Source organism: Periophthalmus magnuspinnatus, chromosome 1 (genome assembly GCF_009829125.3).
Source record: "Periophthalmus magnuspinnatus isolate fPerMag1 chromosome 1, fPerMag1.2.pri, whole genome shotgun sequence".
Lineage (NCBI taxonomy): Eukaryota > Metazoa > Chordata > Actinopteri > Gobiiformes > Gobiidae > Periophthalmus > Periophthalmus magnuspinnatus.
This window is the reverse complement of record NC_047126.1, coordinates 7,118,536-7,133,449: the sequence shown is the minus strand read 5'-3', so window position 1 is coordinate 7,133,449 and position 14,914 is coordinate 7,118,536. Positions and strand designations below refer to the sequence as shown.

The 14,914-nt window shown below is 40.4% G+C and overlaps 1 protein-coding gene across 1 annotated transcript; it reads left to right on the top strand.

Moving 5' to 3' along the window:
• The first annotated feature begins 2,779 nt into the window (after positions 1-2,779).
• On the top strand, positions 2,780-14,030 carry parn (poly(A)-specific ribonuclease (deadenylation nuclease)). The gene is made up of 26 exons (XM_033983073.2): positions 2,780-2,877; positions 3,969-4,046; positions 4,211-4,290; positions 4,769-4,836; positions 4,916-4,997; positions 5,532-5,592; positions 6,308-6,473; positions 7,154-7,216; positions 7,304-7,342; positions 7,679-7,721; positions 7,800-7,880; positions 8,380-8,436; positions 8,526-8,603; positions 9,173-9,216; positions 9,285-9,327; positions 9,437-9,512; positions 9,895-10,005; positions 10,522-10,591; positions 10,661-10,716; positions 11,300-11,386; positions 11,462-11,536; positions 11,728-11,905; positions 12,271-12,395; positions 12,877-12,934; positions 13,008-13,177; positions 13,396-14,030. Exons 1-26 carry the CDS (start codon positions 2,859-2,861, stop codon positions 13,440-13,442), a joined length of 2,055 nt encoding a protein of 684 aa, XP_033838964.1. The 5' UTR covers positions 2,780-2,858; the 3' UTR covers positions 13,443-14,030.
• Positions 14,031-14,914: the final 884 nt, after the last annotated feature.

Below are 14,914 nucleotides of genomic sequence, written 5' to 3'. Positions count from 1 at the left end.
AACAAACTGAAACCAACTTGTTTTTTTTATTTTCTATTCTGTGTTTAATGTTTTTACATTATAATATACTGTAACTTGTGTAAAAGTAATTCAAGTATTCGGAGTACAGTACTGATTGGTTCATGTAACAGAATACATTACAGAAATACATTTTAATGCAGATATTCTGGAACTAAATACATTTCAGAGTATTCTTCCCATCGCTGGACATTATTGCCGTTGGCTTGGCAAAAGAAGCCAGTGTTTGGAAGTAACTTAATACCTGTACAGAAAATATATATTAGCAATACCAATTCTGAGTACCTGTGTTTCAGTAGTTACTTTCATTTGGTGGTATCACACACGGGCGCCTAAACTCTCTAGTGCTACACCATGTCTACATGCTCTGCTTAGCAAAAATGTTCAACAAAACTGATTAAAAAAAGGCTCCACTTTACATTTTGAAACATTTGTGTATGACCAGAGATTATATCTTTCAGATTACTTTAATGAATGTATGATGTGTGCACTGTAAACAACCAGCATATTCTATTGTTTTGACTGTAGTAGTGGGTCTGTAGTGAAGATAAAGGGAAAAGTACCACTGAAGTACATAAAGCCTGCCTGCAAATTGTAGCCCTTTTACTTTTGTACTTTATACCAGAGAGTAGGCCCAAATGTAACTGAGAACCTTTCCCAACTTTGTCAAAAAAAAAAAAAAAAAAAAAAAAAAAGTATGTATTCTGTAGTTTAGAGAATTAGCCTGTCGTGCAAATGGTACAATAGTTAAGTGAGGAAGAGGACTCACAGAGACTCCAATAGACATAGGAAGAGGAAACCCACACAGAGGAAGAGGAGACATACAGAGACTCAGGAAGAGACTACCCTCATAGAGGAAGAGGAGATCCACAGACGCAGAGGAAGAGGAAATCCACTGAGATCCAAATGGGAGACCCTCAGTGAAAATAAGTGATTATAGATATAGATAAGCTATAGATTGCTCAAACATGTGTGGCATCACCGAGGGTAATTTTGAGGTTTTAAGACCCAGGGGGATCACAGTCAAATGTACAAATTAAAGACACAGGTAAGGTTCTCAATTAAAATAAAGTGAAAAACAATTAAAACGATTTTATTTAAAAAGTTCTAAAACCAAAATGAAGATTCTTGGATGAAGCTGAAATAAAGTGAAGTTGGAGAAAAAACATTGAAAATTACATTTATAACAAAATTGAAGTAAAAAAAAAAAAAAAAAAAAAAAAAAAAAAATTGGAATATTACAGAAAAATCTCAAAGTTTAATAACTATCGCAAATAGGCCTAAGAATTAAAAATTAGCACAGTTTAAAATGATCAACAATACAAAATAAGCTAGCTGGGGCCGCCTGTGGTGAGCAGATCATGGAGGGTGTGTCCAGGGGTGTTCCCACATACTGACCTCAGTGGACACAGCAGACGGCACAGCAAATGAAAAGTGCAAAAAACGAACTTGTGATCCCAGTGCACTAAATCACATGCAGAGGTGGGAGAACCTCATCAATGTGCCTCACCCAACCACCAGGAGGCACCCAGCGTCACTGAAACAAACACAAAAATGTTCATTGTATGACCCAGTTTGGTTAAAACCTGCTTCCAAATAAACAATGGCCCAACAAAACAGGGAAACAAAACAAAAGCAAAACAAAAGCAAAACAGAAGCAAAACAGCAGGTTTAGTCTGCAAGGACAGAATCGAAGTGTTCAGAAGGCTCACCTTTATTTCTTACATTTTTAGGCCAACCAAACTTACCATCCTTTAATGACAACCAGGAACATCCAGCCCCGTTTAAAGAAATTTATTTTACTTTACAATTTGCTAAAATATTTTGTTATCATTTTGACCTGTGCCCACATCTGTGGCAGATCTACCTGGGGTTTGACTCCCACAGACCAAAAGCAGCACAGAACAGGACCAGTAATGGAAATATGCCATTTAAATTACCTGACAGCCCCACTACACATGCACGCGATCACTCCAAATACAACTTCAAGTGAGTAAATAGTGAGGGAAGACAAGTAGTACAGTAGTACAGCAGTATTTTTACTTGTAATTGAGTTGATCTATAGCTAAGTTACTGCACTTTAACATTGAAGGAAAGAAAAGAAAGGCTCATAACTGAACAGGTGAAAAGAACAGTGTTTCTGCTCCAGGCTCTATCCAAACTATGGACTGTGGCGTCCTCTGGTGGTTATATACAAATATTAAAAAGGTAAACTTGTCAAAAATGCCTGATTTATATCATTTGAAGAGGAGACGACTATTTTCAGTAATATATATATATATATATATATATATATATATATATATATATATATATATATATGTGTGTGTGTGTGTGTGTGTGTGTGTGTGTGTTTGTGTGTGTGTGTGTGTGGGGGGGGGGGGGGGGGGGGGGGGTGAACATGGTATTTACCTAATAAAATTGATAGATTGAGCATACATTTGAATTCTTTGTTACTGCAGTTAAAATGAATAATAAGATTTTTTTTCAGTTAAATATTGTTCTAATCGTTTCCAAAACTCCTTAAAGGGTGCACATTCATAAAAGGTAGAATTATAGTATTATTTCATTATAATTTTTGAGATGAGTAAGTTAGTATTATAAATATGTCAGATTTTCCATTGCATTTGTCAATAATACAATAATTAAAGGTAATAACCCAGATTGCGCCCCAGAATAAAAGACCTTCAGTCCTGTGTCCCACGTGAACCTGACGCAGCACGTGACAGATCCACCCCGGAAGTGTTCTTAAAGGTAACGGGGCTAGTGCTAGTTAGCATCAGCAACATCATCAGGACGTGAGGAGGCAGCGCACCGGCTGATCTTTGTGCTGCTGCGGGATGGAGCTGACACGCAGGAGTGAGTATGACAGTGCACACTCTGTCCTCTGCAGCTCCAAGCACCGGACACATTGTTGTTTGTGTAAACGTGTGCAATAGTGTGTTTTTCAGGCTAAAGAGTGGGGTTAGCTGTTAGCTTTAGCACATAGAACACGCCGACGCGGTCTGGACAGGTTTAATGTTTCCCAATGCTTCACAACACAATTTAAAATTCTTTCTCACGCTGTTCGTTAGCAATCAAATATTATATTCATTAATGCATATGGGGAAAGAAAATGCCTCGTACACAAGAATGTATTATTGAAATGGGTGTACATTTACTGTAGCTAACGAAATCGACAATTAAAAAAATAAATAAAAATTCTCCTAATAAATCATCTTTGACATTATGTATGAGATCTATAGAAGTTCAGATTGTTAGAATTGTTTTTTAGTTGATTTACTGCACTTAAGTGTCTTTTCTTGTTGTTCATTTGTAATTGAGTTAATATTTAAAAATTTAAGAAAAAAAAAAGAGTCCAACTAAAATGGTAATTTAAATTCCTTTGCAACATAATGGCTCCAAAATATCTGAATTTGACTTTTCTGTAAATATGCTTTAAATGAGTTTGGCTGGTTTGTCTTTTTTTGTTTAAGTGGCTGTGGTTACACGCACACTCAAAACCTGCTTAAAGATCCTATATTATTCTAAATTAACTCTTGACAACTTTAAGCCTGTTACTGCTTCAAAAACATACCTGGAATTGTGTTTTATTTCATTCACACATGTTTGAGTATTAGTCTACAGCTGTCTACATCTCCCAATGCTCAAAATGCTGTGTTTCACCTTGTGATGTTGTAGCTTTCAAGTTAACGGCTTCCTTTTAGCTTTAGTTCTGTAGAGATTGAACTCAGCCTTAATATGCAGGTTTGCATATTTAAGCATGTGTGAATGAAACAAAACACAAGTCCAGGTATGTTTGTGATGATGAAATGACATTATTACATAGATCAGTAAACGGCATACTATGGGCCATTTTAATATGAACATTTTGGAGATTATAATCAGATTGGCCTTCAGATACACACCACAATGTCTAGGCTGATGTTTGATGAACTGTGTGTTTTCAGATTTTAAGGAGAGCTTGGACACGGTGTATGAGGCCATAGAAGAGGCAGATTTCCTGGCCATCGATGGGGAATTTTCAGGTCCTTACAGATTTTTATTTGAAAATGTCCTTTACTAGTTGCTGAGTTGCTGATAGGATAAGTAGTTTAGTCTATTAATCATTAATAATAAAAAAACTGATCTGAAGGTTTGAATCCTGCTCTCTTGGTAGCGTAGTCATTGACCACTCCTCTTCTGTGTGTAGGCATCAGTGATGGTCCAAATGTGAGTGCGCTGACCAATGGACTGGACACGCCTGAGGAGCGTTACGCTAAGCTCAAAAAGGTATGAGCACCCCACCCCATCAGTGGTGTTGTCACGATATTAAAACTGCAACTGCATTTTGATACTAAGGAATAGACCCGATACTCTGTCTAAAGAGTGTTTGTACTCATTTTGATACCACAATGATACAATGTATTATTTTCAACTTATTTTTATTTTTCCATGTGGCCTTATATCTTTAAGTCGTTCAGGTAGGTTCTATAGTGGCCCATGGGCGTATAGTAGTTTATGTGGTCTTATACTTGTTCTGACACAGCTCATGATCATTCTTAAGCGATTTAGGAAAAGGTTCATTCCTGCCCTGTGAATGTGGCTTTATAGTATCAATACTTGCTTAAATGAGCATCTAGTTGCGATACTAGTTTTGGTATTAATAAGTATCAGTTTTTTGATCTTTTTAATTTTTCTATAATTTTTGACAACCCTACATACCAGACTACTGTGGTTTGTTGCAAAACATGTGCTTTCTCTTTTCCAGCATTCTATGGACTTCCTGCTGTTTCAGTTTGGGCTATGTACTTTCAAATATGATCAGTCACAATCTAAGTGAGTTAATAAATGCAATGCAAAACACATGCTTCAAAAATATGTTACTACATCCAATACTGTTCTATGTCTTCTCCAGGTACATCACAAAGCCATTTAATTTTTATATATTCCCCAAGCCCTTCAACAGATCCTCTCCAGACATAAAGTTCATCTGTCAGGTGAGCTCATCTTTGTTCACACATGTATGGAGTTGAGTGTGGTGTTACTTCTGCGTCCATCAGCTGAATGAAAACCATGAATATGTTTACAATTTCCTCTTTTTTAGTAACTACACATCTCACATTAAAGACCTTTTTTAAATGACTGCAATATAACAAGGTTATAAACTTGGATCTATGTTTAGAACTGTGGCAGCCTAACTTAGAATGTGTACAAGGGAGGTTGAGGTAAAAATCTAAGCTAGTGTTAGTGTTGACTGGCATTTACTGAGATATACACATAATGCGATATTTTGAAGTGTGAAATAGTGGCATGAATCCGTTTCAGTTTTATTGTTCATCATCTATATTTACTTCAGCAATGACACAAAAACCTTAAAGTATATTTAAACCACAAAAACTATTCAACATCCACAATATTGTTAAAAAATCATGAGCTGCAATAAACAGCAGAGTTGGACCCGGAAGTGACAACATCACTTAACTGCTCTCTGCATGCATATAAATAACTGACCCATCTGTTTCTCACTACAGAGTTCCAGTATAGACTTCTTGGCCAGTCAGGGTTTTGACTTTAATAAAGTCTTCTGCCATGGTGCGTATGGGCTCATTCTTTTCTATTGATAATCAGTGTTTGGTTACCACTAGGGATGTAACGATATCTAAATCTCTGTGCGATATTTTCACATTTGAGCAATCCTTAATTGCTGCTCTGTATTTACTTAGTTCTCCAATTTTATTTTCTTAATTGGTGATACACGTGGGATTCGACAGCCTCGCATAGTCATTGTGGTACAAATGAAGAAAAATTCACTCCTTGCTAGTGTGAAGTGCAGCTTTCCATAGGAGTGGCCAACTTTGTTGTGACGTTTACCATGTCATCGGCTCCCAGTGGAAACCGTGAAAGTCAGCGTACTCGTTTAAGTCGTTTTGGTTGAATAATATGCTTTAAAATGTAAATTATGCAATGCAAATTATAACATAATTATCCACAGTGTCATAGATTAGAACTATAGAGCAGACACAACCACAATATGTCCTCTTTAAGATTTAAAAGTGCTTAATAAGTTATTTATTCATGTAGTCTGCACTGAAACAGAGCAAAGAAACATGGTCTACGTAGTTCCCCTTGTTTTGCCGTTGCTGCACCAAAATAATGAATATCAGCAAAGAGGCTTGTAATTCGATTATATATTGTGATGGCCCATAGGATAATGAAATATTTTGGTTATTGTTGCATCCCTAGTAAGTTACCAGCTCATGCAAATGCTGATAAATGTTTGGTTTCTAAGTCTGATTTTGTCTTGCAGGAATCCCCTACCTGAACCAGGAGGAGGAGGTGCAACTGAGGGAGCAGACAGAGGAGAGGAGGAACCAGCACGCCAACGGTGTGGGGACACCATCTTTCATCTCCCCCTCCTCCAAGAGCTCCGCCCATGTGCCCGACGAGCACAAGGACTTTATTAACAGAGTGGTGTAAGTGACTCTGACTTTAACTACAGCTCTAGCAGCTGTGAGGTCATGTAAGATCCTCTGTGTAATGTCAGTCACTACAGTTGTATGCACGCCTGGAAAACCATACAACTGGCCTAGTGGTGGTGAGGTGTTGTGTTATTGGGATCTTTGACATTCAGGTCACACACTGAAGGTCTGCATGTACTCTGGACTAGGCTGTTGCATGCAGCAGGTATCAATTTAGATTGGCAGACTAGGAGAGACATTCAACTGCATGAGGTAAGCAAGAGCCAGGCAAATATTAGACATGTGTTTGGATGTCCCACTCATTTTGGATCAGTAGTTATGCAACCACATTATGTTATGTGAAAGTGAAATTTTGAATGTATGGTCTATTTGTACTGCAGACTCATAGCGATTAACTTGTGACGCAGTTCTTCTTTTCTGAAAATCAAATGCTCAATTTGAATGACATGTCACTTCACTGTATCCAGCAAAAGTATAGCTATAATTCCTAATAAACACAACTATCATACACATAACCACAAAGTTTTAGTGCTAATGGTAAATTACTAAAAGTACCTGAACTTCTTGCAGCCCAGGTTCAGGTCAGACAACTCTTGTCTCAGTTTAGTCCACTCTGATTTCTCTACCTGCAGTTTCTGTCCTGCTGTAGACTGAGTTTAACCTGTGTTTTTCAGACAAAAGGTGGAGGCCCTCCTCAGTAACTCAGACAAGTCTCTGGACCTGGACCCGTGCACAGGGTAAGTCCTATGTCCCCCTTTACTAGTTTTAGTTGAATCTTATTTTTTCTTTAAGAATTTGAGATGTACTGTTTTACTCTTCCCCAGGTTCCAGCGAAAGCTCGTATACCAGACCCTGAACTGGAAGTGAGTGCTGCACAGGAATTTAGAGCTGTCAATGGATAATTTTATTTTTTTTAATTGAGATGAATCACATTTAACTTTTTTAAAGGAACATTTTAATAACATATATAGGTTTTTAGAGCAGTGGTGGAGAGCACCACAACCTGCAGAATGGGAGCCAGCAGAGCCCAGAGCTATGGCTTTTAAAGCACATCAGTATTGCACACCGCTTTTTTACAAATTTTACAAAATTGTAGCTGTTAACACAATAATGGTGTGATAAAATTGACAGCCCTAATAGAATTATTATAGAATTATTGACATTGTTGAAAATGGCCACTAACCTGCTGCTGTGTGTAGATTTCCTAAAGGGATTCATATAGAGACCGTGGAAACCGAAAAGGTAAGTCCTGTCCAAACACTTTACCAAGCCCATCATCACAACTGGTATTTTATAGAGGAGCTCACTGCTGTTTTACAGAAGGAGCGCTTCATCCAAGTGAGTAAAGTGGACGAGGAGGAGCGGAAGAGACGAGAGCAGCAGAAGGTGGAGAAGGAGCAGGTGAGACTCTGCTCCAAACACACTGGAGGTCACTGAGTGTCATTAGGGCTGGGAGCACGCACCCAAGTTTATGTTGGATAGACTCCCACCTGGGATCTCGAATGAACAAAAGATGAAGGGTAACAGTTACCGCTTCATGACATAAGAAATGAACAGAGACTAATGATGCAGGGTTTCTCAATCTACATCTCCAAAGCTCAAAATGCTAAGTGTGAATGAAACAAAATACAACTCTGGGCATGTTTTTGAGGAGCGAAGAACCTTATAACATGGCTTAAAGCTCACAAGGGTAAATTTTGTGTAATATACATAGCACATTTTAAGAGCCTCCTATGACAGACTGGACAGTTTTAGTTTAAAACCCATGCACAGTGCAGTAATGGCATATGCGAACTCCCCGGTCCTGACCTAAAAGCAGCTGGTTTCGTTACTCTTTCACTTGTGCACAGAGCCTTTGTATCACACTTGCATGAATTCAATACATCTCATCTGTTGTTAGGAGGAGTTGAATGATGCAGTGGGCTTCTCCAGAGTGATCCATGCCATCTCTAAATCTGTGAGTGACCAACTATTCCTCCAGCTCTATAATAAAAATGATAATATAGTAATGTGTTTCCTGTTCTAATGTGGCGTGTACTGTGTCAGGGCAAATTGGTGGTGGGACACAACATGCTGCTGGACGTCATGCACACTATTCACCAGTTCTACTGCCCCCTGCCTGAGGTATGGCCTCTTATTATACTATGAAGTATTTGTACCTTAAGATCATAGACTGTATATATAAATGGACATGGCAAACCTGCTGGCTGCCTCGTTCCAAATAGGAAGTGATCATGGGCGCTCTTCAGGCTCATTGACTCTTAACGTTTGTTAAGAGTCACCCGCTCAACGTGATCCTGGAGTTTTTATTTTGTAACTTTGTCCATATCTTGATGTACGGGCAGACGAATCAGGTGCCGCCTTTCTCCGAGGTCGCTACTGCTAGGGTTTGTCGAACATGTTGGTGTGTTGCTTGGCGCCCACTCCCTGTGAAACCAGCAGTGCAGGTGCGAAGTGCAAGGCTGTTGACGTTACCCTCAACAGCCTCGCTCTAGATTGGTTCTTTGGTTGCTATGATACTCGCAGTCAGGAGCAGATTTGGAGCAGAGTTCAATATCTGGAATTCTAAATGCTAGCCTCAATGAGCTTCATTTGACTGGAGCTGAACGCTGTGGGTGACATCACACTCACTCAGTCCACTTCTTTATACAGTCTAATATACTATTGTAACACATGTCCCACTGTGTGTTCAGGATCTGCAGGAGTTTAAGGAGGTCACCATGTGTGTGTTTCCCAGGTAACTGAAGAAATTTGAGACATCACAGTTTCACAGTGATGTTTTGTTTAATGCATTCTCTCTGTTAGACTTTTAGACACAAAGCTGATGTCTTCAACTCAGCCTTTTAAGGTAAGGGAACAAGGTTTGTTTGTTTGTTTGTTTGTTTGTTTTGTTTTTTTCAGAATCTGTTTTGTGGCATTTGCACATTCAGTCCTCTTACCAGTCCTGTGTGTTTTAGGAGCTGATCACAAACACATCACTGGCAGAGCTGGAGAAACAGCTGAAGGAGAGCCCCTTCAAATGTCCACAAGTTGGTCAGTCCACACCATCTGTCCTCATGGCTTTAAAATGAACTAGTTCTGTTTTGAGGTAGAGCGCCTTTAAACAGTTTCTAAGTCCCTAAGGCATTCTTGGCGTTGTTCTTGTTGCTTTTATTAGCAAGCCATAAGCTTTACTGTGATGGCAATTTTCTGCTCTGGCCTCTGAAAGTTTAGAAAAGTGCTAAAGGCCCACTTCATGGCTCACGGAAGAAAAAAACACTTTATAATTAGATGCAGACAATTCTTATTTTGACCCGGAGAGCTGCTTATACAGTGTATCTGTACTGGGGCAAGACACATTACCAGATTTTATTCAAGTAATAAAGTTTATAGTCCCTCAAAGACTCCTCTGACCCTCTGTCCTGTCCTCCATCAGTAACAGCAGATGGCTTCCCCAGCTACGACACAGCCCAGGAGCAGCTGCACGAAGCAGGCTACGACGCCTACATCACTGGTCTCTGCTTCATCTCCATGGCCAACTACCTGGGTACCACACATGATATTTTATGTATTTTACATCTTGATATACGCAATCTTTGTGTAGTAGGCCACAATCACAATGGAGATGTGCAAATATCAGTGTTGTTCTGATACCATTTGTTTGGGATTCAATACCTTTACTTGACTTTGGTGTATTTCCCAATACCACTCCGATACCACATAGTCTGAAGAAGTGTGTGTGAACAAGATCCAAAAGTGAATTAAATGGAACTAAGTCTAGTGCGCACTGGGGTTGGTCACCAACATGTGAAAACAACCTCAGACTCTTAGTCTTTTAGTCAACTCCATTGGTTGATTATTAAATTTGTATAAATTCTTGATAATTTGTTTTTGTCACGATCTCCAACCCCTACTTACAGTGTTGTTTTTAAAAAAAAAAATCAAAGTTTGGCAGGTCTTTTTGCAGTCATATTTACTAATTGAATGTAGCTAATATTCAGAGTGAAGGATGGTGGTCACTCAGATCTTTCCATTATAACTGTGTGGTGTGTGTTGATTTTAGGCTCATTCCTGACGCCCCCTAAAGGCCACATTTCTGCTCGCTCCAAACTCATAGAGCCCTTCTACAATAAGTAAGACATGATCCAAGTGTTCTCTGTGAAGGTGAACAATTTTCCAGCATTGGCTTTGTTTGTGTGCAGACTGTTCCTCATGAGGATCATTGACATTCCCTACCTCAACATGACTGGACCAGACTGTAAGTGGCATATACACACATTACACACATGTCTGAGCACAGGAGAGACGCTTTAGTCACAAAAAGCACTTCGTAAAAAGGTGGTGTCATGTTGGTCTGCTTACCTGAAGGGATGATGTACAACTGTCCAAAATGTTTCAGCCATTTTAAGTTCTAAAGAGAAGTAACCAAGATTAAAACCAGTTTAAATATACTTGGATTGATGTATTAGTTCGCTAATACCTTAACTTAAAGGAACAGTATGTAACTTTCTGGAAAGTTAAAACTGTACTTCGGAACATGTCCATGGAAACAAGCAGGAGTCCGGTTAGTGAGATACAAACCCACTCAAAAGTAAGGAAGTGTGTTTTTCAGTGCAATATTTTATTGGGCAAAATGTTAGATACTGTGGCTTTAAGCCAAGTTGTCAGCTGATGTGAGGGCGGCGCTCTGTACTGAACAGTGGAAACTGACCTAAAGTGGAGAGAATTATAAATTTAACTACATTTTGGCCAATAAGCGCCTTGTTTTCAAACATGGTATGCACAGCCAGATTAATGAAAACTGTATAAAATGTGTTTAACAGTGTAGTGTTTTTGTGCAGTACAACCCAAGAGAGACCACGTCCTGTACGTGACCTTCCCAAAGGAGTGGAAGACCAGCGACCTCTACCAGCTCTTCAGTGCCTTCGGTAAGTCCACATGTTTGCCTCATGTACTTCCTGTGTGTACTTGTATGTATGATGGTGTGTAACCTGTGCTCTTAGGGAACATCCAGGTGTCATGGATCGACGACACCTCTGCCTTTGTGTCTCTGAGCCAGACAGACCAGGTGCAGATAGGTGAGTCATGTCTAATGTTCTATCCTCTACCCCTCGATCTGTAAAGTGCACAAAGTTGATCTAATAAAGGGTTTCCTTTATTCTACATTTTAGTCCCAACTTCACACATGAACCATGTGTTATATAATTTCAAACTGCTCTGAACATAAGCTGGTTCTTTGTACTGTCTGAAACTCTTTGGTTTGGTGCAGCGATGAACACGAGCCGCTACGCTGAGAGCTACAGGATCCAGACGTATGCAGAGTACGTCCAGGCCAAACAGCAGGAGAAGGACAAACAGAAGCAGAGTCAGGGCCACGGCTCCTGGGGAGACGGCTGGACCAAGAGCCACTACCCCTCCAGCACCACCTCTACCTTTTCATATGCACGGTGGGTTTGTATGGTCTCTGATGACCAGAATTGTGTTCATGGAGACAGATGCTTTAATGGTTTTCTCACAATGTGGAATGCAAATCTTGAATCATTTTAATTTAAAATATTTGATCTTGGTCAGTCTTTAGTTCATTTAGGCACATGTTTTTGTAGGTGGAGCATTTCCATCTGGTCTTTACACTTCTTTTAGAATTGCACCATGAGGAGTGCATCTGTCCAGTGCAGCTTTATTACAGCAAAAACCATCCAAGTGTGACGTTTTAAAAGCTTGTGTTTGACACATAAACGTACAACAAAGGGTTGTAGTACAGACCCTAGGACACAGAACACTTTAGAACAGCTTTGCTCTATGGTCTTGACAGGGCTCTGAGGAAGCGCAGTATGAGCCCGGTGCAGCCTGAGCAGGCTGGAGCCCAGGGAGCATCAGACGGCTGGGCTCACTATTCCTATGCTGAGGTGGCTGGGGGAAAGAAGCTGAAGACTGATGGTGAGTGTAAACTGCACTGTTTAGGGGCAAAGGGGGCCAGAGGGGCTTTGCCTCACTGCAGTCACTTGGGTGGAGTGAAGCACAAGTCTCATAAAGGGACCCATCAAGCGCCTGTGTATGTAACACATAAAGGGAAAGCTGTATCCCTCTTATTCTCTGCTTTTGGGAGGTGTGGTCTGATAAGACAGAGCTTTATTCCTCTTTATATTTGCCAAATACAATCCAGGCGGGATTTGAACTTTGTGCAGAGCTTGTTCCCACTTCTAATGAGTGTAGATCAGACAGAGGATCATCAGAGGCCACAACTACACGGCTTTGCTCTTTGTGAAGCTGAGGCCATTTGTCTGTGCTCCAAAGGGTTCAGATAGATTCAGTTTGAAATGGGGAAAGTCTGACTGATGAAGTTGGAGTCATTAGACCCATGCAGACCGACTGTCTGTGGCTTTGCTGCATCTGTTTCTACACTGTTCTGTCATTTCAGGAGAGTCCAACTCTGAGGCTGTTGAAAGCACCACCACAGAAGGCTGGTTAAAGACAGGGTAAGTCTCTGCTCATGTGTCCTCCATATGTGGAACTCAGGTGGAGCTCAGTCTGACAACATCTGTGCTGTAGAGACATGTCTGAGTCCTCCGGCTCCAGCCCGGACCAGAGTCAGGGTCCAGACCAGGATCCGAGCCAAGAGCAGAGCAGTCCAGAGACCGTGGACACGGAGGGCACAGGCGGCTGGCAACAAGCCTCCGGAGCACACAAGAAGGGACACAAGCACAAGAAGAAGAATGCAGGTGAGGGTTTTTGGGAGGTACAATGCTATATTTGGTATATTTCCGTTCCCTTTGAAAATTAGATGCTACATTTAAAGGCCTATTCATCATGAATGAATGATCATGGATTAATTGCACACAATACATGGTCCATCTCCGATATTCACTCAATGACTTTTTAGCCTGTGTTTCCAACTGACCCTGTTTGACCTCTCCTGACTCTGTGTTGTGCCCCCCAGGAGCAGCGTCCTCGTCTGCGCTCTTCGAGGTGCCTGAGGTGTGGTAGCAGCAGCAACAACAGCAGCACACGGAGTGACCTGAGCCCCTACATCAGCTCAATCAGCCCGGACCTCCTCCCTCAGAGCTCACAGTCCCAGGACCCTGTGTGAGGCCGGACACTCTGAAGCCATAGCAGCCCCACAGCAGCCGCCATAGTGAGGTGAAGAGCAGGCCTCCTCTTCTGCCCCGGGGTGACTGCGGCTCGTACTGTAGTGAGAGTGAGTTTGTGCATGTGAGAGCAGTCTGTTTAGTGAATGTGACATAGTGCAGCTGGTAGCTCCTAGTTTACAAAGTCAGGGTCATTCAGTCTTTTTAACCTCATCCCTTTTAAATGCCCCTGCCCTCTGTTCCACTTTTATCAGACTAATGTGAGCGCAGCAGTGAAATGAATATTTATTGGTGGTATTACGAAATGTCTTTGAAATGTTGTTTTTGTACAAATTTGTTTTGTTTAAATGTTTTGTAATGTCCTTCTGCAGCACTGTCTAATGTTCTAATGTATGCTGTGTGTAAAGACACACTTTTTGTATCAAATGTTTAAAAATTCTTAAATATATCCTTGTAAAGGGACAGAATTAAAGAATGTTTCTTAGTACTTGTGCTGGTGTAGTCTTTACATGCGCCATATCTCAAAATGCTTTTACTCTTACAATCTTTATATGGGGTCAATGTTAAAGAGGGTATTTTACATCTATGGGGGTATTAACAACTACCACATAACATATTCATATCATTAGATCACCATGTTAGTTTGTTTTGAAAATGCTGTGTTTGAAAACATGTTGAGTTTCACTTTATCATGATTTTTGCATTTATGGAGAATTGTGTGGAGGTACAGATGATGCAAAAGTACTTCAGTACTAGTAACCTAGATCAAAGGAGAATAAAAATCCACTTTGACGGCCCTCTGAATCTCCTGCAGAGTGAGGAGCAGTGTCACACAAAAACACCCTAAATGAACCTAAACTTTTAGCTTGTCATCAGTCTGGTCACTGCTCTCTTCTGTAGAACTGTGGACAGCTTTTGACAGACTGTACGAGATTTGGACTAAAATAGCAACAGAACAAAAGAATTACAGACACACCGAGTTAAGCAAAAATGTTTTCAGTAAATAAATATATTCAGGATTAAAAAGCATTTCATAGTATTTTCAATATCCCTGACAGTGGGGCTCTATATAGTTCTTTAGTGGCTCATATCACCTCACAGTACTCTGGGTCATTTTGTCTTATAAAATGGATTCTTGACAAAGGGCCCATATTACACTATTTTCTGATCTGTTATGTCTGTGTAATCCCTCAGTCGTCCAGGTCTGATCCATAGTAAAAGCCAAAAGTATAGATATAAGGCAGTGTCCACCAGTAATCTGACCAGAACCATCCTGCTTGAAAGCGTCCTCTGCATTTGCCCCATCCCACAGTGTCTCTGGGTTAAACCTGTTCGGATTAGCCAGCGGCCACAGTCCAGCACCCTGGCACT